This window comes from Dromaius novaehollandiae, chromosome 4, assembly GCF_036370855.1.
Source record: "Dromaius novaehollandiae isolate bDroNov1 chromosome 4, bDroNov1.hap1, whole genome shotgun sequence".
NCBI lineage: Eukaryota > Metazoa > Chordata > Aves > Casuariiformes > Dromaiidae > Dromaius > Dromaius novaehollandiae.
The window spans coordinates 27,333,521-27,360,542 of NC_088101.1; the positions used below are offsets into that span (position 1 = coordinate 27,333,521).

Sequence of the window (27,022 nt, forward strand, 5' to 3'; positions counted from 1 at the left end):
ACATATATTTACTCGCTTTGTATGAGTGATATTAATTTACCTTCAGGTATTGAAGGTAAAAGGAAAAATCAGAAGGAATTAAAATTAAAAAAAAAAAAAAAAAAAAGTAGACCACTATAAAATTGAAAAGAATGGCCTATTCTCTCCATTCTCCCATTTTCTAGAAAGGGAAAACTAATGCTGTGACTTTTTTTTTGAATCAGCTCTTCAGGTGCTGGAAACGTAGCAGACCGTGTCTTGGCTCAGTTGTTAACAGAAATGGATGGGATAGAACAGCTAAAGGACGTGACAATTTTGGCAGCTACAAACAGGCCAGACATGATAGACAAGGTAAGAATAGATGCACTGCGGTATATACTGTTCTCTTGTGAAGACCAGCTTCTGGAATAATTCAGTTCTCTTTTTGTTTATCTTCCAAACTGTTGTCTAATCAATTTAATGATTAAGGGGAAAAGTTTGAAAATGAAGACAAGGCAAAGGAAAAGATTATGTCCCTCGCTTTTTTTTCCTGCATAATTTTTAACAGAAAGAAATGTTTTGTAATAGCCGTAAGTATCAGTTTCCTAAAAGAAATTTTCCTTAAATCAAACTCATTGAATTTGTGCAACAACAGTTCTGTCAAACTGCTTTTGTATGTTTTGCTTCTGTTGTGTTTGTTTACGCAGGAGTTTGCTGGACTGTTGGTTTCATTAGTTACTTCCTTTCAAAAGATTAAATATCTCCTCAGTGCTGTTAGCTGGTTGCCAGCAATACGGGTTCCAACTGTAAACAGCGTGGTTTCTCCGTAGGTCCTGTGGCAGCTCTGTTGAAATGACAATAGCAGCTCAAGTTTGTAAAAACGAGAGGGTTGTAACACTTGCTGCAGAAAACCTCCAAACCAACAAAACCAACCCAGCAGTCCTCTAAAAAATACGCTTTAGAGCAGCCTGCTACTGGTGTGTCTTCTCACAGCTAAGCATGGTGGATGGACCAGCTTGAAGTGATTTCCTTTAGGATACATTTAGCAGTGTTAGTCAGTTTCTTTATTCTACGATTTTTTGCCTTCGCAACTTTAGTGTATTTGTTGACGAGCTAATCAAATTTATTCTTTCAGGATCTTTTCTTGGGTTCCTTAGAAGTTTTATAAATGTTTTTAACATAACAAATTCTTCCACTGGAAGATATTTGTGGATTACTTCTTTCTGTTTGTCTTGGAACATGCAGGCATAAAATACTTATGAAGCGCACACTTTTAAAGTAAGGTTCATATACAGATGAAGGAAGTTCTAAGAATAAAACTCAGATTTTGGCTCCAGAATATAGCTCTCTTCCCTTTGAGCTGAAGGAAGCCACTGTGCTGGCTGGAGTCCTGATGAAGGCGTGCTTAAACACTGTCTGTGTGCCAGACAGGGCAAAGTAGAGCTAGCAGTGAATTTTCAATAAAAGATGATAAAGCACATCAGTGAAAAATACATTTCTACAAAACTGAAATTTTCCACAGAAGATTTCAGTTTTGTCAAATTGCTTTCAATTTTCTTTGGTAAGTATTCTCTTTGGGGTGAGACTGAGCTGAATTTGAAAAATAGCACTTTGTTAAACAGAAACGGATTTTCATTATGGGCCAATTCAACGTTTTTCTGTGTTAGCATCATCACCACCTGGAAACACAGTTGCCTCTCTTTCTCCCTTTTGCTATATTTCCCGTGGGCCCACTGGCTCCCCAGTGGATACTGTTGTCCTATATTTTATTTTTTATTCAAAATATTTGCATTTCCCTGGGACAGTACTACTATATGGTAGGGGTACAATTCTGCAGTACTAATAATTTTTACATAGGAGTTCAGTTACTAGTAATACGTTAACTGTGTCTGCGTCGCTGATGCAAATCCAGGCTTCTTTCCCTAGTATTGAAAATTCTAATTTTAATGTGGGGGTAAAAATTGACATCTTTCATGCATCTGAACTTTATGGGGGCAGTGAGGGGAGGTACTTGTTTCTGAAAAGATCTGTTTGTATATACACATTTCTAGAAATAGTTTATTTTAGCTAAAAGGTGCCTCAAAGCCAGGAGAGGGGGAGGGATAATATATCACTGATATATGACCCAATCAGAAGAGCAATGGGTTTACACAGAAATTAGCTAAATGCTGCAACTTCACTGAACCGAGACAAGGTGATACTTGCACTCAGTAAGGCTGAACGGGTAGCAGGTTATGGAAACCCCTTTATCATCCCTGGCTTCTTTCTCTTTTTGCATTTGTCAGCAAAGTCTGAAAACTGTGTAGATTAGTGAGCTGTGGCAACCACCACGGGCAAGATTTTTGGACACTCTGGTGGCTGGAAGGAAGAATATTACACATATGTGTCCCTATGAAGCTCTAAGCAACTTGAATGGTAGAGGGTTGAAAGAAGGAAAGCCTAAAACTAATAGCAGGCTTGTGTTTAAATGGCAACATTGGGCTTACATATTCTTTCCCCAAGTAAAACTGATAGTTCTGACCTTAAATTTAACAAAAAGAAATAAGATGCATGTGACAGCCCCCTCAGAGAAGCATACTAAATGATTGTAGGAATTTTATTAGCAAGAAGCCATGAATGGATATTTTGGATTTTTTTTAACTGTTTTTACTGAGATAAAAAGAAATAAAGTTCTGATAACCTTCTAGAAAGAGTTCTCTTACAGAATAGCAGAGCAAAATTTTAGTTTTAGGGAAGTCTAAAGTGCAATTCAAAGGTCTTGGTAAATCAGATTGTAGATGGTATGGCTCACATCATGCTTCATCCAGGCTGGACAGGCTGTACCTGGCCACTGTCCTCTCCTGGGTCTATGCAATATTTATAGTGCACTTGTTGCACTTTTTCTTTCCTGGAAAAAAGAAGACTGACACCAGAAAGCATTACCATTGTGAGCTTGACTTAATGGGAGATCTTTCAATACGGGCTTTTAGCTTACTTTGTGATCAGTCATGCCTTTGGAAAATGTAAAATGTTATTAAATCAATTTAGTATTTTATATGGAAATACTGGTTCAGTTATGTATTCCAGTAATAAATGTCTGATTCACATGGATGTATGATGACCATGCAGTCATTTTTAATGCATGTACCTTACGTATTGTATAAAGGCACAAGGCGATCTGTGTTCTTAACTTCCAGGTACCAGGGACTGGGAATGTATCTGATATATTTTTTGGTGACTCTATTTTAGTCTTTCAAAGTAAGAAATGTTTGAGCAATGCTTGCTTTGTAAGTTTTATATACTGATAATAATCCATTCATCATCTTCATTTACATGGCTGCTTCTTAATTGAGAAATATGTGTTAATTAGTCTTCTATAATTTGAAAAAAGCATTTAGGAATATCAAGTGCAATGGCAGAATATTTCCCCTGCGTCTATTGCAAAATTACTTATCACTGCAAACACAACAGTATGTTGTTTTTGTCTGGTGTATAGATTTTGAGCTAGCCTTTAGAAAGTTATGTTTAATGGTAAACTTGTTTTGACTTGTTAGAAGCGTCTATAAATAAGGTAATTTCTCTAAGACATCATCATAGTATTGAGATATTATTCTGGCCTTAAGATGTGTCCCACGTTTGTATGGGGCACTTTGCTGACTTTGCTTCTCATTCATGTGATGGTGGAAATACTTCGGGATAGTTTCTGTTTTTCTTAAGAAAACAAAAACAGCATGTACTGTTTTCATTCCACGTATGATATAGAAAGAGGGATTTCTATTAGAAGGGAAATACTCTGGAACAAGATGTTCTGAACATTCTTTGAAAGTGATAAAGAAACAAAACAGGCTCAGTAATATTGAAAAAGAATCCTCCCTTTTATGCAGTAGATGGGCTCAATTTTTTGCTCTAGAAGCAGAACTGATGAGCAAAAACAGGAAAAATTCTTTTAGTTTTTGCTGATTTGTACACTCAGGAGTGATTTTTTTCATATCTAAAATATTTCACAGTCATTTTATGGAGCTGCTTATGATTCAAAGCTTGTCTGTGTTTTCCCCTGTATTAGTTGGCCTAACAAGAGCTATCACTCTTTCCTACAACTTTGCATAAAATATTTTGAACACCATGTATATTTTGATTAGCTTGAAATTAAATGTTCTATTCAGACATATATGTAGAGAAGCTTCCCAATCTAGTCTTCCAGATTTCTGTGGGAGAAATCCTAGACCAACTCATCAGTTTTTTGTATGTGTGTTTTTTTCTTTTGTTTTGTTGTTGTTGTTGTTGTTTTTTCTCCATGGTAATCTCTGTTTTCCTAGGCATTTAGTACTGGACCTAATTCTTGGGTGAGAAGGATGAATTGCTATCATTACCTGTCCATTCACATTATCTTTTTCCTCTTAAGCAGTGTTTCAGTCTCCATTAGCAAGGGTACACTGAAGGAAGAGAGACTGTCAGATCCTCTGGGAACTTGGTGAATGTTTCAGCACAGGAAGGAAGATGCATGTAGCTGCAAAATCAGATTTTACCTCCTGCTGGGTCAAATTTGAATGTCAAACACATTAGCTGTGATGTAAAACATGAGGTGCTGAGTGAAGTGACGGTTTGTCGTATGGGATGACATCCTGATGCTCCTGACAGCTTCACTTCTTATCATGGGGTGCAGAAAAGATGTATCCTCAAATATGCTATTTGCATAAGAATGACAGGATGTGATAGGACAAATGAAGATTAATGAGATGCTGTTCTGTCAGTGTTGCCCATTGTCTCTAGATTGATGATGGTCTGGATTTCATCGGTGTTCGTGGGCTCCAGTGTAGCTTACACCAGAAGCTGCATTGGTACGTTGAATGCTGAATCTTTATAAATGCACTGTTAGTACAGGAGAGCTTCCAATCTTGAAGAGGTTCCAGTCTTGAAGTATTCTGTGTGCTAGCATAAGTACATATACTCTGCGTATCGTGTCAGTGCAGAGGAATTTTCTTCCCTCCTTTTGCAAATTTATTTTGCTTTTAAAAGTTCCCACTCCCCAGCCCTCCTCCTCACTTTCTCCTTCTTTCACCTTGTCTTACTCTGCCCCCAAGTCTTGGGTCCATATTATTCCTTAGAGAAGCTCTTTTGGCTTCAGTGTATTAACCACTAGGGTTGAATCCAGTTTATTTAGTTTCAAAACCATGTACATACTACTGAGTTGCCTGTTCTGCTTATGCTAACAAAACTGCAGCCTATATTTTCCCCAGCAACTGCCAAGCATGAGGAAAGGGAATAAAACTCCCTTCCCCTGTGGTTCATTTTGATTTTGGAGGAGTTCTTTTGGTCAGAGGAGTCAAACAGAGGTTCACGAAGTTGATCTGACCTTCAAAATGTTGATTACCGTGTAGTTACGGGACAACCTTCATTTCAAGTGGCGTGTTTTGATGAAAATAAAAAATGCGTGATAGAACCATTTGGCAGAATCAGTAAAGAAATTATAATTTCTTGCCTGCAGCAAAAGTAAATAATCTTTCCTCTTTAAAAACATCAAAGTTCTGTCTTTCTGAAGGCTTATGGAAGAAATTCAAATATTTAGGTTTGCAGTTTTACAAGTTAATAGGAAAGAATCTTGCGTATTTATTCATTATTGTCTGGAAATGTATATATGCTGTTACAAAGCAGGTGATACCGTGAGCATAATTAGCAGTCAGATGTGGTGACAAACTTAATTCACTGCAACGTTTTATTTTCTTCTATTTATGTTTGTGATTTACATTTTGGTCAGACATATCTTATTAAAGGGTCTTCCTATGTTACAGCTTTGATGTGGTAGGATTTCAGTTGTCTCAAATATAGTGAAAGGCTATTGGTTTACAAGCTGCATAATCCAACAGATTTGTGTGCTCTGTTTCCCTCCACCCCCAACCCCTAGTTTGATAGATCATAGAGTAATTTAGGTTGGAAGGGGCCCTGGGCATCATCTTGTCCAACCTCCTGCTCAAGCAGGGCCATCTTCAGCCTTAGGTCAGATTGCTCAGGGCCTGTCCAGGTGAGTTTTGAGTTTCTCCAAGGACGAAGATTTCACAGCCTCTCTGAGTAGCCTAGTCTGGTGTTTGATCACTCTCGTTGTGAGGAATTTTTTCCTTATGTCTAACAGCCTCGCTTGCTCTAACTTGTGCCTCTAGTCCTTCTGCTGTGAACCTCTGAGAAATGTCTGGCTCCATCTTCTCCACATCCCACCAATCACTACTGCTTTAGGTAGTGGAAGACCAATAGAATGGAAGGTAGAATCATGAAGGAGAACTTTGACTCTTTGGCCCCAGTTCTCAGGCGGAAAACCTCCTAATAGAAGTGTTTACTGCTAAAGCTGAAAGAAGGTCACAGCTGTGCCGAACAGGTGTACAGATTTTTTCCAGATTTGGAAGACAAGTGGCACAAGAGTGGGTGCCTTTTAGAAGGAGACTGTTGGGACATTTAATGTTTGGCAAAGTATTTCATGATAGTTGAATACATTAGTACAAAGTAAACACTAGTTAGAGTGAAATCTTCTTACATACTTTTTTTGGCACTGCTAGGTTACTGCAGATGAACAAGTCCAGCCTGAGGACTGTTAGGGATAACTAACAAGTAATTTGCTAAATTAATTACTCCACTTGATATCCTATTCCTGAAATCAGTCTTCATTTGTAGATGGGCTTTGTAGTCATCACTAGACTAGAACAGGTGGGAAATGTATTTCAGAACAGAAATCAAAGCATGTAAATGCAATAGCCATGCCCCTCCACACTGCTGAACCATTAATTCTTTTTCTTTAAATGCTGAAATGCCTCTCTGCTTGTTGAAGGCCACTCCCCATATTCTTCTAAAGCCCTGGGATTAAAAGCAGAGAGAGAGATTTTGTGGGTCTCCTTTTTAGTCAGCCAGCACCTAGAGTGGTTACATCATTTTGCCCAGGTGCAAGTACACTTCTTTGAAATAACAAGAAGTGCAATTTTGTTTGAAGACAAGATTGTTTAGGAGCATATAATAAATTTTCAGAAAATGAAGCTTTAGGGAAAAATGATATCAAACCACATGCCATTGAAAAGAGGATCTGATATTCTAAAATTGTTTCACAGTCTTGGCATTCTCACATTTTCTTTTTCCATCAATTGGTTTTCTCTGGCCTGTGTTTGGGTTTTCCTCTTAATCTTGTTAAATTTGCAACTCTGACTAGGAGGGCAAAGAGATGTTCTTGAAAGTAGTTGTTTCTCAGAGATCTCATTTTGCCATTATTAATATTGGATGTTGACATTATAAGGTGATTAAGAGCTTACAAAATTTGTTTAAAAAAATTTAAAGCGAAAGAGTGAAATCACTTTAAAGTTGTCACAAATTCTTTTCACCTGCCAAAATCAAATGATGGAATAGACGCATCTGACACGCAATGCTGTTTACTGGCTAAGACCTCTAAGTTGATGATGTGAAGCTGGATTGCATAGCGCACCCATTATCCCTAAAGAACCTTACCACCCTGTACAAATGCAGTGGTACTTTGTGTGTTCATGTACGAAGTTTCTCTTGAAGTCAAGAACTGGAGTTTAAGATTCACCTGAGCCTCTCTCTCTCTTTCCCTTTCTGTGCTCTTTTATTTTTTCCTCCCTGATGAAAACCTTGTTTTCTCATGAGTACAGCAAATAAAATATTTCCAGGTGTGCAAAAGTGATTTTTGTTTCCAACTATTCGATTGTCAGAGTGTGGAGGGCTGAGTAGTAAATCAGCCTTAAGGCTGCTACAGTTTTAAAAAAACAAAATCTTAGTGGTGACAGCTGAAGAGCACAGTGACTTTTTCACTGAAGATTTATTACTTGCCTGAAAAGAAGGGTTGGAGGGAAAACTTGCTAGGCTGCATATTTTCTTCTTAAACAGATATACTATAGAACCAGGATAAATTGACTTTATTTTGTCTGTGAAAACATGCATCCAAACAGTGTATGTAAAATATAATAGTTCTACTTCAAATAGAAAAGTAAATATGCGTGCTCTTATTCTTTATAACGGAAAGCATTCCTTACATTGACTCAGCCATATATTTTAGCATCACTAATACTTTCATAAACTTCTTCATAACACATGCCAGAAAACTTATTTGAAGGTATCAAAGTATGTTTATTTAATCTGTAAAAATACAAAGATGGGAAAGTAATGGCCAAGGGCCAAAGTTCTTTTTCATACCTCTTAGCCTCACAAAGTCCAAATGAGGAGCACAGTGTGATAGAAAGTCTCCTAATTATTAACAAAGTGGGAAATTTGAAAGACTATTTGATTCATTTCTGTGGTGTAAATGACAACGCTCAGTTCAATGAGTCTGTAATTGTGATATCAGTTTTTTTTTCCTGGCAGTAACATGAAAATGACACTGTATTTCTGAGGGCGCATGCATGTGGGGATTAGAATGAAGCAAGCCTCTGGAAATGCGGTGTGTTTGAGAAGTACATGCAGACTGGGTATAAAATCATAAATGTTGGGCTAGGTCAACTCTATTTTTCATGTGGATTTAGTGGCAAGCAAACAAGTTGATCTGGAGAAACTATATTCATTTCATGAATGTTTCATGTACCTGTATGCCAAGTGTTAACCACTACAGCTTGTGTGTGTTTATAAAGGTACAGATACTAACTTTCTACTGGACTTACTTGAGAACAAACTATGTGATGATAACTTCTTCCTTCAGAATCCTTTAACTTCACTCTTTCCACTTTATCTCAAAGTTTGGGTCATTTAGGGGAGGGGGGGCAGCTGAGTAGTTCTCCAGAGACATGTGGCATGGCTCGGTTACTGTGGGAGCGTTCCCAGGAGCTGTCAGTGCCTTGCTGGCATGTAACTGAGGATACTGAGCTTTGGGGCAGATAAGGCAAATCACAGCAAGGCATATTCCACTGTCAGTGCATTGGATGGCATGGGCCTTTTTATATTTGATAAGCTTAATTAGGTTAGTGATAACAGGAGGAAGAGACATTCCAAAAAGACTTGATTTTTAAGTATTTATGGGAATGATGTTGAAAAGGATGTTGGCGTAGTACAGTGAGCTACAGAACCGTGAGGAATGGCTGCAGTTATGGTACTTGGGCTGTAGCCACGGACACGTTTAGGGCTTGGTTTTCAGTTGGTCTCCTGCCCAGCCTTCCTCTTTGTGGATGCAAAATGCACAGCATGTGTGTAGGTTTTTTGTGTATAGTATATTAAAATAGTATTACAGAGACTGTTGTGCGCATCAAGCACCCATGAGTTAAAAACGGCCATAGGTGAGATTGCGTGTACAATCTTAAGTCATTCTTCTTTGTGCGTAAACATCATAATGCAATCTCTAATTACATTAATTAAAGTGGTATTCATTGTGCATGCTTAATTAAATTGCATTAATTTAATAAATTATTTTTACAAGTCCTTACGATCACCTCTAATTTGATTACATTAATTATCACATTTCCTTACTTTTGAGAACTTTGATTTACAGTATTAGAAAGCAGTTGAACAATTACTAGATTTTGGGGGAGGGGAAGGTGTCATTTCCTATCACTTTTACAAATACAGATTCCATCATGTAGTATCATATTGATATCTTCATGGTTGTCAACAGGATGGAAACCTTTGGATTTGCCGTAGAAAACGTAGTTGCTTGAGATAACTGGTAAATTGACAACAACAGTAAACTACCTTGCTGTTCTCTGCGACATGTGCTGTGCAAGAGTGGGGCTTTTTCCCATTATCAGAGATATTTTCTGAAATAACTAGATAAATAACTCTTTCAATAGTAACATTTCTTCCCACTTTCCATTAGCATCACTCCTTCCTTATATTCTTACCTTGTCGTGTCTCCCTGTTCAATTCTCCTGCCCTCTCTTTATCTAGTATTCCACTGATATGTGTTTCATACATCCCCTGACTACCTCACCCTGAGCAAATTTTTCATCTAATCTCAGTATAACCCTAACTCCTAGTCTTTTTGCCCAGCTGATGCTAATTTTTTTCCCTGCACTTATCACTTACGTATTTCGTTCTTCACAAACACTTTCTTCTAAACTTCGTAGTTCCTGTTGTCAGTTGTCCAAATCTTCTCCCCAAGTTTTTATTTCATTTTAGGCTGTCTGCTCACCCAGGGTTCCCCGTTACCCCCTTTTCCTCCCAAGCTCCCCCGTCCAGAGTCCTTTTTTAATGAATCCCAGGTTGACCCCAGCACCCAAACTCTTGGTTTCAGTGTGTTCATTCCTCGTATATGGCATTTGTTACTTGTGGAGTCAACTCTAGTATCCTCTTCCTCCTCCTCCTGTTTCACTAGGCTTAGCTGACTATGTTGAGAGAGAGAGGTCATTTTCCTGCTGATGTTTTGGGAGCCTGGATCCAGCATGGCCTGCAGACTCCTTGAGTCTTGGTTAGATCAGTCTTTGAATAAAAATTTGGAGAATATATTTGCTAATGCCAAGAAACCTCACTAGGCTTTTTCAAATTGAGCTGTTTAATATCCTTCTAACGTGGTCAGATCTCAAGCCCTTTCCCTAAAGGTTAGGGTGAAGGCATTTTATTTTATTTTTATTAATTTTTTTAAAAATTGTAAACAAAGCAACATATTTTTCCTGGTCTCCGCCGCATGCAACAGCTGAAATGTTTTGACTGGAACATTACAAAACAATTCAGTTCAAGGCAGCCAGCCAGCTTGGAAAGGACAAAAAGGTCAAAGCTTAGAATAGCATGAGCTGCTAAATGCATGGTCTTACAATCTAAAATGGTGAGTGACTTCTATAATAAGTGCTGCTACTTATCTCACCCCTAACAGAATGGAAGCTGTTTTCAGTAAAAACGGAAGTCATGGTGAAATAAGAAGCATTGTACATACCACAGATTTAGTACTGATCATAACGGACTGCAGGTTGGGAGTGTGCTGTAAGAGGCGAGGATGAGGAGGCTAGTTATAGCGTCAGCATTTGGTAGTACACTTCAAGGAGGTGACCTTGGAAGGTTTAAGTTTAGAAAAACCTCTGAACCTCAGAGCTTATAGTGAGCAAGGAGGAATATGATCGAGCTTTCTGCGTTTATAAAGGACTTTAAAGAGCTGTTGAATTTAGAGATTAGCTGATATGCACTTGTTCCTCAATAAGGATACCAGTCATTTTTTACTTAAGTTTCTCCATGGGTATTAGATGCTACTAATCAACTGAATGGACTAATGATAACATCCTTCCTGTTTGTAAAATCTTTGAGAGGAGAAGAAAAAATAGGACTTCATATGCTGAGTTTCCACTGGTTGTTTTTTCACATTGAGGGAGATCCAAATTTACTTTTTATTTGCTTCACTGCTGATTAAAGCTGAATGCCTCACACACAAAATACCAGCTGCTTAGGGATGAGTAGAAATACCATTCGTGTGTGGTTCATTTACATCTCTCTAATATGTAACAATGAAAGTGAATGGATTTGTTCAGGAAAAGCAGCTGCTTTCTTTGAGACCTTAGTTATTAACAAAAATCCTTGACATCAAAATAAATACTGTAATACTGTAATGTACTGTAATGTAATGGAAATACCATAATATTGTAGCGTAAGAGAAAAAAAGAACAACCTAAGGATCACTGATTCATTATATATCATTTTCATAAAGTACATGGAAGGATTGTTATGCATACGTGCAGGACCACAAAGCTTTGGCTCTGTTCGTGTCTGGATGGGACATTAACATCTCTTATGAACAGTGCAAACGTGGTCGATGACTACTTAGGTCACTAGCGTACCTCAGGGTTGCATATGATGATGATGTAGTTTAATAAGAAAAGCTTCTTTGAAACTGATTTGATGTGTATACAACTATAAGAGTTGGCTGAAAATGACAACTATTTCCTAAATTTTTGGAGTAGCCTAGACAAACCCATAGACTAATACGTCTTTGAAGCTGATTGAGAGAAAAGTGTCTGAAAGTCAAATGAGCATTTTGATTCAGTGGTGTCAGACAACACTTGATAGGCCTCCAGTTAGCAGTTCTTTTGAGGATCCAAAGTGACTGCTCCTTCTGTGGGTTATCTGTGGCATGTTCTTATTTAGTTGAGGAATTTGACTAAACTGGATGTAGTTACTTTTTCCTTTGTTTTAAATGTAAGTTTATTCATCCATGGTGAATTAAGGTTTGTATTACAGAGAAGCATGTCTATACCAGCTGTACAAAAAAGATTAAAAACAAAAAAGGCCCTCTCTTAATTTGTACTGACTGATTGCTGTTCAGAGCATCTTCTTGAGTTGCTATTATTGCCTGTGTTTCTGTGGCCAGAATCTTCTGTCTTCTCTGTCATGTGCTGAAAATGGTTGGTTTGGAAATTGTTTTGGTGATATCATGGTGCTGAAAATTCTTGCTTTGCATTACTCATATTTTTAAACCTAAAATGGATTTATTTAGCTGTTACTAGCCATTACCTCAGATGGGTTGTGTGTTCCATTTTTCCATTAATAGCCTCACTCCAGGTTATAATTCTGACCAAATTAAAATCATTTATGAAATTATTTGTATACATTAAAGTTACACTGCTACTGCTGGTATCTTTTCCCTGTAGTCCCAAATGAATATCTGTAACTGTACAGCAACACCTTTCCATCCCTGCCCACCTCCACTTTATTATTTCCTATACAGGGAATTTTTGCTTTGGAAACTGTTTGGGGGATTTGGGTTGGTAGGGTGATAGAAAAGAATGACAAAACTTGTGTCAATGCCACCTGACTTTTTCTCAGATGAGGAAACAGAGGTAGAGAACTAGTGGAGTATGAAAGTAAATAAATAGAGGAGCTACCTATTAAAACATTGGGCTAGTTCTTCAGAGGGCTGCAGCCATTGGCAGCTTATGCATTATGGCTTGTGTACGAGTACAGTGCTCTACCTGTGTCACCTGCAGTAGTACCTTCCAAAACACTGCCAAGAGAAAGGAAGGCAAATGAGGTAGCCATCACTCCACAGATGGAAAAAGAATAAAGGGAAGCATCACTGTAGCGCTCTCATTGATATTTAATGGTAAGTCAAAAAAAATTGTGGTTATTTTAGAACTTAGGGGCTATTTCTTCTGAACACAGCTGATCATCATTTTTCACACTCTCTCAGGAAATAAGCAAGAATGATGCTTTTCATCCTAACTCATGCCTGCATTTCCACATTCCTCACTTGTCCATGCTGTGTTTCTATGGCAAAGCAACTGGTTCTTCAAACAACTGATGTACAAATCTGAAACTTTACCTTTCCCCCGTGCACACCACTATACCTTGCTATGAAGCTATATAATCTCTTATTTTAGGAAAAGAAATCCACTTCTGAATAATTGTAGTAGGTGAACAAGGTGGCCCTATGCAAAAAAGATAGGAGGAAAGAATCAACATGAGAAGGATGAAATGTGTCCCATACGTCCCTAGGAAAAGATGATGATGATTGTGTGCTTTTCTGCAAATGCCTCTATCTTCTTTGACAGATACTGGGTGGCAATTGATTTTTGGCTACTTCCTGTGCTCCTGATGTTCAGGCAGAACTATCCTCTGATGTCTTCAGAGAGGAATGTCTGTCTAAGAAGCCACTGTTACAAACAGAGCTTAAAGCTTTCATATTCTTACTGCAGGGGCTGACTGGCATTCTGTTGCTTCTAACTGATAATAGGAAAAATTTTCTGTATGCAATTGTGTAGCTTTTTCACACTGGTTCTAACATTAATATATACTGAATTGGAGGATGTTGGTGAAACTGAAAAAGGAAAGCTTGGATTTGTTTTGGTTGGAGAGGAAAAGGCAAGAGATGCATTTAAGAGCATTTAACTTGTGGATATTTCCTTAAATTATAACTGGATGTTTTTGGGGAGCAATGTAAAATGTGCTGTGCTTATATTTTCACTTCTTGGTTTATGGAACAGTGGTGGGTTTTTTTGTTTTTTTTGTTTGTTTGTTTGTTTGTTTGTTTGTTTTTTAACCTGGCTACCTGACTTCAAAGCTTAAAATTGGCTTGATGGTCAGCTCTATAAGGTAATGCTCTATCATGCTGAAGAAAAATGGCGCTATGTACCTTTTTACATTGGAACAGGTACCTTAGTGTAGATGAAAGGTACATCTAGTCCAGGATCATGTCTTGGACAGTGACCATGAGCAAACATGCAGGGAAGAGTAAGAACAGAGTGAGCATATATGATGCTTCTCCCTAGTACTCAGCCAGTCTCTGACTGTTTTCAGCTATGGGGATTTCCTGAAATCATTGCTGTTTGTCCATTTTAGCACTTAGATTGGTTCTTTCTTCCAAGTTCTTGTCCAGCCTTCCTTTGAACTAAAATAATAAATAAAATAAATAAAGTATAATGTTTGTATATACAGTGTTCTTTGGCAAGGAGCCCCACTGGTCCTACCACCTTCTGTGTGAAGAGTTGTCTCTCTTGGTTTTGGTAGCTGGCTCCTACTAGCTGTCTTTGATGGCTGTTGGTTCATGTACTGGAAGAGATGATGAACAGTTGACCCTTACCCAGCCTTCACCATGCCACTTGTCATTTGGTATGCATCTCTCATATCTCCCCATCTCCTTCTCCTTACTCTGTTTCTTCTCCAAATTGAGAGTCCCAGCCTGCTCAGCCGTTCCTAAAACAGAAGCTGTTTTATACCTTTGATTGTCCTTGCTGCCCTTCTCTGAACCTTTTCTGGGTCTATTATATTTTTCATAGAAACGGACCAGAACTGCACGCAGTGTCTAAGGCATGGGTGAAACAATGATTTGTATGAGTGCACAATGATGTTTTCTCTTTTGTTCTTTACTTTTATATTAGTAGTTCCTAATTTTTAACATTTGATTTGCTTTTTTGACTGCTGCCAAGCACTAAGCTGGTGTTTTCATGACTGTCTGTTAAAACTAGAAGGTCTCTCTCTTAAGTGGTTCTTCTCAGAGCCCATCCTTGTATACATGAAGGAAAAACTGGATTTCCCATGTTCATCACTTTGCATTTATTTACAGTGAATTTGCACCTACCAATTTATTGTGTAGTTGCTAAGTCTTCTGAGATCCTTGCACAGTTCTTTGCAGTCGGCTCTCGTCCTTTCTGCTTTGCATAACTATATCAGAAATGATGGCTCATATATTACATTATTCCTTTGGTATTTCAGTTTATAAACAGGATGCAAATTCTGTACAGGAAAAATAAATGAGATGAAGGGGGTCTGTACTGTGTTGCAATAGAGAGGTAGCATGGGTGAAATCTGTACCTTGCGGGATACATGGTGTCATCTAAAGACAGATCCTGACAAACACAGTTGGACTCTTAAAGTAGAGGAACAAGAGATAAAGCATTGCACAATATAATGAACTTTCAGAGCCTGAATTCCTTTGCACTGTTATATGTTGATGCTGAAAAGGAAAGGCAGAAGAACAGTAAACATGGCAGTGTTTTTATTATGTCTCATAGTCAGAAATGGCAATACTAGGTGAGCTGCAGGTCCTGGTGTTGGTATCTTTGTGGAATTAAGTCCTGTGGCCAGAAAGTTTCACAGGCTGGCTTCCAGCAGACTGAGAAATCTATTGTTTTGTGCAAAGCATGCCTTTCTGTCAGATCTATTGTTACACTGGTAAGCATGTATTCAAAATAAGCATGCTAGTTCTAATAGAAGCAAGAAAAAATTTTTTTTATTTTGTAAGGGAAAAGACTTTCTAAAAGAAGGCCATCTCCATACCATGGGGTAACTTGTCATTGCGTTGAGGACATGAGTGTGCCCATCTTTATAAAGGCAAAAATAGTGAAACAGGCAGTTGTTGAGAGTAACTAGCTGGTAGGCAAAAGGACTAAGTAGGTAGCAATGCATGTAGAAAAATGTTAAATGCCAACCCAGTCTGAAGGAAAATGCATGCCTGACAGTGCTACAGAAAATGGAGGTTATCACAGAGTTGGTTTTTGCAGAAGGAGGGTGCATATAAGATTGCCAGTAGCTTCACTCTGTTTCAGAAGTTGTTTTTCTTAGCAGTGAATGTTTTCTGCAGAAGTCACCAAGCAAGAAGAGGCAGCTTTAGCCAGTTTGCAAGGAAAGGTTATTTCCATTACTTAACAGGGAGGCACGTGAGATATGTAAGCAAGAACACGCGCCAGGGTGTGTGTGTTCATCAGTCAGCATATGAGGTGTGTGTAATTGGCAAACACACACCTTGGAACATGTTACTGCGCTTATAAAATGGCCATTTATTTTAGTTTTATTAAGGAATGCAAGTACTCTGTGCTAGCTTACACATTTTTTTTAAAACTGGAACACTGTTCTTTCACACGTTTAATTTTAAAGTGTGTTAAAGTCTTTAAATACCTGTTTTATGTTTAAGATTTCGTCTGATATCTGAGCTTCTGTGTTGTCTTCATGCACGAATGATGCCCTTTGAGTGAGTGTGAGGAAATGTAACTGTTCGGTTTCATCCTAGTTTTCTCCATTGCTTCCCATTTTTTGCCCTTCTCTGAGCTTCTTTGTCTGTACTTACAGGCAATGCAGTCTCCAGGGGAGCCGGAGTGCGAACCTGAGTTCACCGAGAAACCTCAGCTTCACAGGGTTTTACTCTTAGATAATGACTTGGTTCCACACAACAGAAATTAAGATAAACAGCTGATTTCATAAATGAAGGGCCGTCTTAGTTAGATTCAGCAGTAATGGAGTATGATTAAAAAACACATTTCTTTGTTGTTGAGAAAATAACTATTTGTTTTTCTTGCTCCCTGTTGCATGTTACTCTCCAAATGTGAACTTGCCACATCAATCATGAGGTATTTTATGATATTGCTTCAACTGTCTGCCCACTCTTCTAGGAAAAGTGTTGTCAAGGGATGGAGCAGTGCAAAGAGTAGGTGTGAACTAGAATAGCTTGTGCTCCTCACCGCCGTTATCACCAGAGTAGTGACTATGTAAAAATGGCACCTTGTTACTGAAGACCTCTGTATTCTCTGTGCAACCTAAACAGGAGCGATTAAAGTAGTGGTGAAAATAAATTAAAATTGCTGTAATTGCTGTAGACTCTATAATTGAGTCATTAGGTGTTATTCCTTCACTGCTTCTCAAGAAAACTGCTGATAAAAATTCACAGAAGGCAAAATTCTTCCCTCTTCTACGACTGTGCAATCACACCGTGTCTGAAGAGATTTCAAAATTATGACTCTAGGTGGAACCATGTATTTCCAGGTCTGCTCTGTTTGGGTCACTTTTATTTCTAGTGGTTAGTGTATGAAAAGGGAAGAAATGCAGCGTAACTTGAAGGTCCTGGAACGTTTGCCAGTTTTGCACTAGATCATTTACAGGTTTTGTAGAGACTAGGAATCTGTTCTGTCTTTGTTTTGAATGTGAAAACAGTATGTTTCACATAAGATGCCACATCACAAATAAAGAAATTCTTTAATCAGACATATTTCCATAACAAAGCTGTATTTTACCAAGATCTGCCAAGGATGCTGTGACAGAATGAGAACACAAATAATGTAAGTTCTTGGAAAAGTAAAAATAAGAATTGGAACAATTAACCTTCTGAGACACTGAAAATATTTTAAATTAAATTATTTTAATTATTACTGTTCTTAGAGAATAGAAGTTGCGGTTTGTTTTAGAATCACCAGAATTTGTGTACCTGGCGTGCCACCTGAAGTTCTAGGCTTATAGAAAGATCTAAATTCATTATTCAAATGTCAGCCTGTTTTTTTTTGTGGTCAGATTTCCATGAGTTTACTTTTTATTCAGGAGGCTCTTATTCTCATAAAAATACTGATACAAAAGATCTTAACCTGGAACTTGGGTAGGCCTGTTGGAACTCCTTCAGTCCACGCTCAAGCCTTTTTAACAGTTTTCTTTTCCCATAAGCCAAAGATTGTGTTCATTCCCAACCCTACAATCATTTATACATATGCTTTACCTTAAAGCTAAGCATGTGTTTGGATATTTGCAGAATTGGAATTGTAGGAAGTAGAAAAAAAGTGACTCAAGTTAGTATCTGATGCACCAAAATGCACCATTAATACAAATTAATGAAATAATGATTGTTTTGGCAATTCTGAATCCTTTGGGTTTTAACGTGGCCTACTGGGATGAAGATAATCACTTAATTTTTCCACTTTTCCTGTATAATAAAGGAAGGAAAGAACTACAGTTTTGCTGAAGAAACAAAATGAGAAGTGGGAGATAACTGACCTGCCTCAACAAAGGCAAGGGAGAAAGTGAAAATAAAAGAGATATTTCCAAGCCAGCTGGTCCTGATGCCCTATGATGATAACTTTCTGCGTGTGCACAGGTTATTTAGTCACCTGCTGCAGACACTTAGACAAGCTAAATCTGTTTTTACCACTGCAGCTATTCCTATATGGAACAGGAGAATTTATCTTTTACTAATACAGTTTCGGCTTTGAGCTGTAGTGATAGCAGTGTAAATGGTGGGTTGTACTGGTAAAAACATTATTGGTTAGAAAAAATTATTTGACGTCCTGTCCTCATCCACAGTGGTGGAAACTGGTTCAGTGATCGTGTAAAGGCCAGACTAAAGCATTGGCCACTTCCGAAGAGGTGGCTGGTACGGTTGATCACAATTATGTCTCAGTTCCATCACTTTAGGATCAGCAACCCATTCAGCCCTTCAAAGTATACGCTATCTTGAACGAAAACAAATAGCAAAATGTGATTGTCCTGAAGGAGATTTTTTTTTTTTTCATTTGAATGCAATGGAACAAAGACTCTACATAATGCCAGATATTTTTGAGGCAAAATGGATTGTTGTGGTGCTCTTCCTTGCAAAGGAAATATAAAGGTTGTCTGTTATTATTTTATATTTTCTTGTTTTCTTAATAGTTGCTTTGGTTATGTTTCCCTTTCCTTTAAGGTGTAGCTATTGTACATATTTCTGTGTTTGTCCCTATTACAGATGGTTCTGTATGTCACCTACTTTTGTTTCAATAGTCATATTATTCATGCTCACAAAATCAGAAAGTTTTTGTGCTTGTTGTTTATCTGAAAATTATCAAAAGGCTGATAGACATCAGTTCATTTGGTGTAATTCGATGGTTTTTTTAACATAAATACTTGTTAACTCTAATTCTGTAATTTATTTGTTACTAAGAACTGAAAGAAGGAGCATTAACATTTTAAAAGCTTTGTGTGCATATATTAGAATGACTCTTCTGGTTCCCAAAACACGGGATCAGCAGATGGCAGTCAAACCAAAGTTCAATCTGTGAGCTTGCCTGAAGATTTCAAATTAGTGTGCATGCAAGAGATTGTAGAGAAAAAGATTGTGACTGAGTTGAGCCAGAAGTGATGCTCTTACACATTTGTAAGTAGATATAGGTTTGTCAGATTTTAGAAAAGCTCTTCAATTTTTGCCCATCTGGGATTTTCATGTGTTTTTTGCTTCAGGTCTTTGTACTTATGAAGCTCTTGAATTTTATTTGGCTGCAGCTGTGTATGTTTTGAAAAGAAAAAACTGGTGATTGGGTTATCTTGCTTGTATTCTAGAAATCTGCCTATTTAAGAATATTGGCTTATTCAATATGTGTGAGGAAAGAGCTTTACTTTTATGCCTGGAGTGTGTGTCTCACTGTGGGATAATGTGCTTTTCATTAATCTGGTTTTTTTAATATATATAAAAACCATACGTTTCTCTAATTCACAGTGGTTAATGCTTATAAAAAGATATGTTTATTTGTTTTTAACTTTTATTTTAATCATGCTCTTTTGCAGAATACCAACTAAGTGCTTGAAGAGTATTCAGTATGATATGGTATTTTTACTTGCATCCTGTTCTAAATAGTTGTGACACTTCTTGCTTTGTACATCAATACAGCTGTATTTGAATGGCTGATGGAGTGTTTCCTAAAGATGCGCCTTCCATATGGCGTAGTTGTTACAAGGCTTAGTTAGTGAAAGCATGAAAACTGAAAGGAGTTGCAGAGCACAGATTATCATCAAGCGTTTGTTTTACTATTATTTTATTATATATTCAGATTTTTTCTTTTTTTCTCCCTCTCTTCACAACACGTCATCAAACTTCAGCCCTCACCTTTCTTTCATTTCGAAAATTAGTCTTCACTCCATTGCAAATTCTGGCCGCTGTTGTATTCTCTTATTAAGAAGGGAGGAAAAAACAAAACAAGTCAATGAGACAAAAGACTTTGTGGGAAATGCTCAAAGGTTTTATCATGAGTCATTACTTTCAGTTTATGCTTCACATCCCCCTTTCCCCCAAGGGGTTAACACTACTTATTAATTGAAGTGCACAGTTTATACTAAGCATTATTTAACATACACTGATGGTATTACTGTACTTCCTGTTTTGTGTTCACAATAATAGGTTTGCGAAGAGTTGCCTTTGTATAAATACCTCCCTGACGTCCTGGGCAAGTGTGTTCTTGCCTCGGAGTGAGCACGGAGGAGTGATGTGTTGGAACACTGCTCAAGAAGGAAATCTCTTTGTGTTTCATAAATGATACCCCTAAAGCCCCTTCAGAATATAGATTTTTAAATGACAGCTGTGCATTTGTTTTGTTTCTTTGCTTTTTGTTATTCTGGCTTGATTTGCTTCGAAAAGCTGTAAAGGGAAAATCATGGTCTCGGCAAGGAATCTGCTCTGCCATTGTGGTGCTCTGCCAGTAAGCCTGAAATATTTTCATATAGAAAAGCAAATCTGCAGAATTTATTCGTGTTAAAAGAGTTTGAAAATTTCCAGATAAATTTGTGATATTAATGCAAGTACTAACTTCTTTTAGACTGAGTTAAAGTCACTTGCAGAAAAATAAGGGGCGGGGGGGAGGGCAGCAGCAGGGGAGACGGAGAGTGAGGGTTTTCACCAAACTTTGCATCCAAGTTTTGTCTGGAGTGGCGGGGGAACTGCAAAGTGCTTATCATGGCAAAAGCTGATAATACACAATGGAGATCAAGTCAGAACTAATTAGGTTTTGTTATCAAAAGCCGTTTTCTAATGCTTACTGACCATCTGGTTATTTCTGAAATTTATTTTGAGCCTCTAGAGAAGAAGAGGGAAATTATAGATAAAGGCAGTAGGGACTTGTCTGTATATTAACCTTGAAATTAATTAAAAATATTTAGCCTCAATTAGGGGGTTAAAAGTCCTCTGAGAATATCTATGCTTAGTATTTATTATTTATATATTTATTAGAATTTACAAAATTTACATCTTTGCTGAAGTATCTAAAAGAATAATTTTGCAAATGGCTTTCTAAGCCATAAATGCCCGCTAGGAATTATTCACACGTACAGTTTGCACCATCTGAACTGGGGTGTTAGTGGTGTACAGCTGCTGTGGTGTGAAGCAACCTGTATCTGGGGAGCCTTCCCTGCTTCAGAGTATTTCAGGAGACATGAGCCAAGAGCAAACGTGGGCCCTGGTTGCCATCTGCTTCGCACCTTGCCCAAACTGAGGGCAAATGGGTGTAAAATCTCTCTAACGGCATGGCAGCGTTTTACGTTTCCTTTGTTGAGTGACTTTTGGTCTGTGAGCGGAGTGCCTGGGAATGGCAGGTCAGGCCAGTTGACCAGGGATACGGCTTTCGTCCCGCTGTTGTCCCCTCCCGCGCGGTCCCTTGCTCTCCTGCCACCTGGAGGAGCCCCTTAAAGGACCTGACACCTGCAGGCTACAGCCTAAATGAGGTTTCCTCTGATCCTCTGCGTAGCCTGAGTCTCTTTTAGCAAAATATTAGAGAGATCCCCTTTCAGTCTTCTGTGGTGGTAGGTAAAGGTAGTTTTGCGTGCCTGCAGCGTTGCCCGGTCTGTGGAGAGGGTAAAGACAGAAAGATTTTTGCTCGAGATGTGTCGTAGTTGAATTCTGCCAGCCTGGATAGCTGGAGAAATGCTGCGCAGCTTTTGTGCCAGAAGTGACAGGGAGACGGGGTTCTGGTGAGCTTTGCTGGCCGGCTCTGAGACTGGGGGTGCTGAGCGCATAGTCCCTGCCTTTTCTCCTTCTTGAAGAAGGGCAAAATGCATGCAGGGCTGCTGGTGAGCCGTGCTCGCAGTGGCCTCTTGCACTTCTGTTTGATAGGACTGGTGTTGATCTTTTTCGAGCGCTAACTTCTGAACAACCTTGGGTAACATAGAGGGGCCCCGTGCCTCATTTTAAATCACCTAACAGTTTCTGAAAATGCTGCTTGCCGTGATAGCAGCTGATACCCTCCTTCCGCTTCCCTTCCCGCTCTGTCAGCCTTTTGTGGAGGGGGCACGATTAGGGATTTTTGCTAGCGTACAGTGGCTGCCCGTTATTTTTCACATAATCATATGACAGCAACCAGAAACCTATCTAAAAAGATATGCTATTTAAACAGATACTCTGAATATAAGTCACTGTCATGTAACACTGACAAAAGATGCAAGAAATTGAGAAGGCAAGTCAAAGAAAAGAAGAGCTATTTGGAGAAAATATAACTTCTTTTCTTTTTTTTTTCTTTGCGTTGCCTTTATGGCTGTGTTTTGAAATAGTGCATTTATATCAGCAGAAAAGTTGCATTATTCAGACGAGGCCGTGAGATGGTTGGAATTATCCAAATGTCGGTGACAGGGGACAGCAAAGAAAGAGAAGTGTGTGGGGTATGAAAGACAGAGAATAAATTGTAGAAGGGTTAATAGAACAATAATAATTGCTGTTGTCTGACATGACACAGTTTAACTGAAGGGACTGTGCTGTATCACTGGTTACATTTTCTTTACTTTTAATTAGTTTTTACCATGTGTTACAGACATACAGCTGCTCTCTAGAACACATGAAGTGGTTGCTTGCATTCCCAAATGCATAGAAAAAGTGAACCAATAGCCAAGAGTATAGTTTTTTCTCCCTCAAATTTAAGGTGCTAGCAGTAGCCTTGTATTTTTGCTGGTTAGATTTTTTTTTTTTTTTGGTCATGCATCCTTTAACTACGTAAATCACCTGTAAAAGCTCTGATAAAAAAAAATGTATATTGTGAAAGACAATCTCATGTCTTTTTGCTTCTCAGTTTCACTTCAATTTTTGTCTGTTCTGTAAATGACATTCCAAAGATACTGTGTGTTTAATCCTGAAATCATCTTCATCCTCTTTTATAGTCTGAGATGAAAAAAAAAATGTGGGGAATTTCCTTTTAAAATACCCTTGTTTCCTGCTTTTGCTTTAATCTCCGTACAGGATAATGTTTCCTAAAATACTATCAGCTGGCAGTACCAATGTTGTATACGCAGGCTCTAAACTGAATGGAAATTCAAGCTAACTAAATTTTGCACTTCTGTGCAAGTTAACACAAACTACACGCAGACTTGAGTTAACAGTAATCTAAACAATTTAGAAATAAAACCCTCCTGTGCACAAATTTTGATTCATCTGTCTGAAATCCAGCTTGCGTCTTATCTGCTCCCGAGGTTTGTGCTGTTGCAACCGTGCTGGTGCAGCTGAACCAGTACGATGCCTCTCATGTGGATGCAGTTCGAGTTGTCCTGGAGAGCTCTGCTGTGCCAGCTGTGCCGGCAGAGCACTCTGGTGGAGCAGCAACGTACGCTGACGGGAGATTTTCTGCTGGCGTAGCTATACCTCTTCCCTGAATCACATGAGCGAAGCCAAAAAAACAAACACTTGTGTGCGTGAGTGTGTGTATGTGTGTAAAACAAACAGGAAACCCTTAAAAGCCCCAATTCTTTTTCTTTGACTGCTGTGGTAGCAAAACCTTTAGCTACCTCTGAGGTAATGATGTCAGATGTTAACCACTCTAATTGAAATATTCTGTGCTTGCTCTTTGTTTTGGGCTGACCTGCTTCTTTAGGTTTTCATGACAATGTTGTAGGCAATTCTAAGAACTGGGGAGAAAAAAAAAAAAGAAAAAAGGTCAATAATTTGTTAATCTTAAATCAGGTCTTTGAAAAACTCCAGGCTCTTCATCTCTGGAGCATTGGTGATGATCCAAAGAGGAGAACTGCTTTCCCTGGGAGGATTCACCTAGATTTGGCCACAGAAAATGTATTTGCTCAGCAAATTTAATCAGCTTATCACAATATTCTCCAAACATCGTCTCTGTATTTTGGATACTCTGGATAACATATTGCTTTCTGCATACTAACTGCAAAGTCCCATTTTTCATGATGTCTTTTGTCTGTGAAGCACAAAGCTAGACTTTGGGCTTGGGCAGAGGAAAGAGGTGAGAAGTCAGAAGCACCCCCACCATCCTTTGGGGTAACGAAAAGGGCTGTTATGCAAAGTATCAGGAAAAAGCATGCAATTGAGTCTGCTAAATGAATGTTAATTCCTTGCACTTTGTGGTCATTATGGAACAATATCTCAGACAGAAGACAAGTGAGGAGTGTTCACCCAATCTGCAAATGATATGATTGAAATGTTGCTCATGGTCATATTAGATACTTGTGGAGAAGCAGGGGTCTAATTGTAACTGTACTAGAGCTCTTAAATAGCATCCATTTAGTCACCCAGACTTTCAGAGAAGTCTGTGTTTGGTTGTGATGCTGGTAACCACTGGACCACATTCCTCCTTAGGGGCCAGAAAAAGAAGCCAAGTCCTAAAAGAAATCATTTCTCTGCTGCCTAGCAAATACTAGTGTAAGCCACAGGCTATGTATCTGTGGTAGGGCTTTCTAGTGGCTATTCCACATATGGAATAACATCCTCCTGCTACCACAAATTGTTCATTTTGTCCAGATGGAAAATGTCTGGTCTGTGGATTGGCTATTTATGTTAGTGTATGGAGTGGGGCTCCATACTGGGAGTCCTAGTCATGGATCAGGACCTTACTGTGTCAGGTACAACACAAAACACAGAAGAAAAATCTGTCCTTGCCTGCTCTAAGAGATGAGGATCCTCGGTTCCTGTTCTGTCAGCAGTGTGCCACATAATAGAGTTTATTGTTTTCCTTGCAGATTATTTCTCTTCTAAGCTTCAAAAATTACATAGAAAGAATCTCTGTTTTAAAAAAAAAAAAAAAAAAAAAAAAGATTAAGGTTGTAAAGTCAGGTGCTGGGAGTTCACCAGAATTTCATGTTGATCTTCAGCCTCATTTTGTTCTCCTCTGTGTGTATGTTCCAGGGTCCTGTCTGAGATTTCATGAGCACAAAGTATTTGTTTGAGAGATCACGTATGGATGGCTCAGTGCCAGTGGAAATATCTGCGCCGAGTGTAGCAACAATCGAAAAACAAACACAGCATTAAGATATATCTTGAGCTGTATAGAGATGGTATAAAAATAGTTCAGTGTTATGCTGTCAGATGGAACAATGTGGTCAGTTTTGATACAGTATCACGCAGCACGGTCAGAGATCTGCAGTCCGAATCGTTTGGAGAGCAGAACAACTTTCAGATAAAGGAATCTGTCTTTCATGATTATGATTTTAGTTTTGGCTGAATGTGAATAAAAAGAAGGCAAGCGCAGTCCCAGCAGTGAATGGCAAAGAAGACAGAATGAAAATATCCGTTCACAGTTCTTCATAAGCTGTTATAATGCAGGTTATTAGTCAGCCTCCACTTCCTGGAGCCTGTAGGATGCTCATGAAGTGAAGGCTGCAGGTTTTGATGCATAAACAAGTTGGTCAGCTGCATTGTGGTAACTGTTTGCTCGCATGGCACATCCTGCCTGGTGGGCAATGGTAAAGGTGCAGTAACTTACCCGTCTTGATTTGAGTCATAAACTGCCTTAAATTTTGGTTGCATTTGCATTATAGTGGAAAGGTACATTCCAGTCATCATTGCAGGGAAGCTGAAGGCAAAAAGTTGCCAGCTATTAAGTGTAACTTCTTATCATCAAGTAAGTCATGGTGGTTAAAAGTCTATAAATACATGCTCAGTTCGAAGGCTGGAAAATGCACAGATAATGTTTCTTAGTGATGATCTCTCTGTCAGATATGAACAAAATCAGATGCTAAAATAGAAGACTGGGACTGTTTTTGTGTAATAAGGGCTACAGATTTTCTGTTTGGAGCAGATTCTTTCTTTGTACAACACTGTATGAGAGAATATGTTGTTGTGGGCTTTTTTTCTTTTCTTTTTATTGATTCTTTTATTATGTTGGCTACAGAAGTATTGCCAAGTCCTTCATGGGAAAGTGTAGCAAACACGTGTGATTGACCAATACGCTAAATAATGTATATTACTTCACTTTTAAAATATAAGAATTCTACATGTGCATGCCAGTTGTGCTCAAAAAAATTGTATTTTGCACTGCTTTTTCTCATAGAAGTATAAACAAATCTATAGCTGCATTTTTCTGCCTTTTTTTCTTTTCGTAGTAAAGTACGTTCACTTGTTTTGTTTTGTTTCTCCCTCCTCCTCCCTCTCTTTTCGCTTCTCCCTTGCTTTGAAATATTGCAGGTTTATGGATGGTTTTTCTCTCCGTTGCTGCCTTAGTTGCTTTGGGACCCCTCTCCTGCAGCACCACACTAAGGATTAACAGGGGCAAACCCCCAGCTTTCCTCTATGCAGTATAAATAGGCAGGCAGAAGAAGAATCCAAAACTATTTTCATCTTCATGCTCTGTACAGCAAGTCACTGTTAAGACGCATTAGTTTTAGATGTAAATACCTATATACAGAATAGGCGTGTAGAACATAGGTTTATACAAGCCCAAATCCATTTGATAGCTTTTGAAGATACTGGACATAGTGCGGTAAGGAACAGTACTTCAGACTTGCGAGATCGTAGCCATGATGGTTTACAGTCCCTGTGCGACACTGACAGTTTCACAGGCAATAGAAACCAGTGTGCGAAAGAGCTAATGTTATAAATGATGTGCAGCAGACGAAATTAAACTGTCCACTGCCATTTAGTTTTATAAATCGGCTGTAATCAAGTCATATAGCATCTACAGAATTTTTCTAAGAATTAAAGGAAAGTATTTTCTTCTAAGCAATATTTTCAGTGAAGTGGATTGACGGACATGTGCAGTTATACATCTAGAAAGCCTGGTAATTTGCTGAGGTGCATGATGATTTCACTGGCATAAATTTGATGTGGCCACATTACTCATAAACTCTGTGGCTGTAAGGAGTTTTCTCTAAATGCATCTCAGTAGAGTATTGAAACCATGCCACATACAAAACAGGCCACATAGGTTCAATTTTTTGTGTCTGTACCGTATAATTTATTGAAACAAATTTGTTGAAGGAAAAT

At 38.4% G+C, this 27,022-nt stretch overlaps 1 protein-coding gene across 4 annotated transcripts in view; it reads left to right on the forward strand.

Moving 5' to 3' along the window:
* The window catches only part of AFG2A (AFG2 AAA ATPase homolog A), a 205,723-nt gene that overhangs the window by 62,734 nt on the left and 115,967 nt on the right, over positions 1-27,022 (forward strand). For all 4 annotated transcript variants that reach the window (XM_064510666.1, XM_064510668.1, XM_064510667.1 and 1 more), the window contains exon 14: positions 204-330. In XM_064510666.1, coding sequence (XP_064366736.1) covers positions 204-330 — 127 coding nt within the window. The remainder of the gene's footprint in view (positions 1-203; positions 331-27,022) is intronic.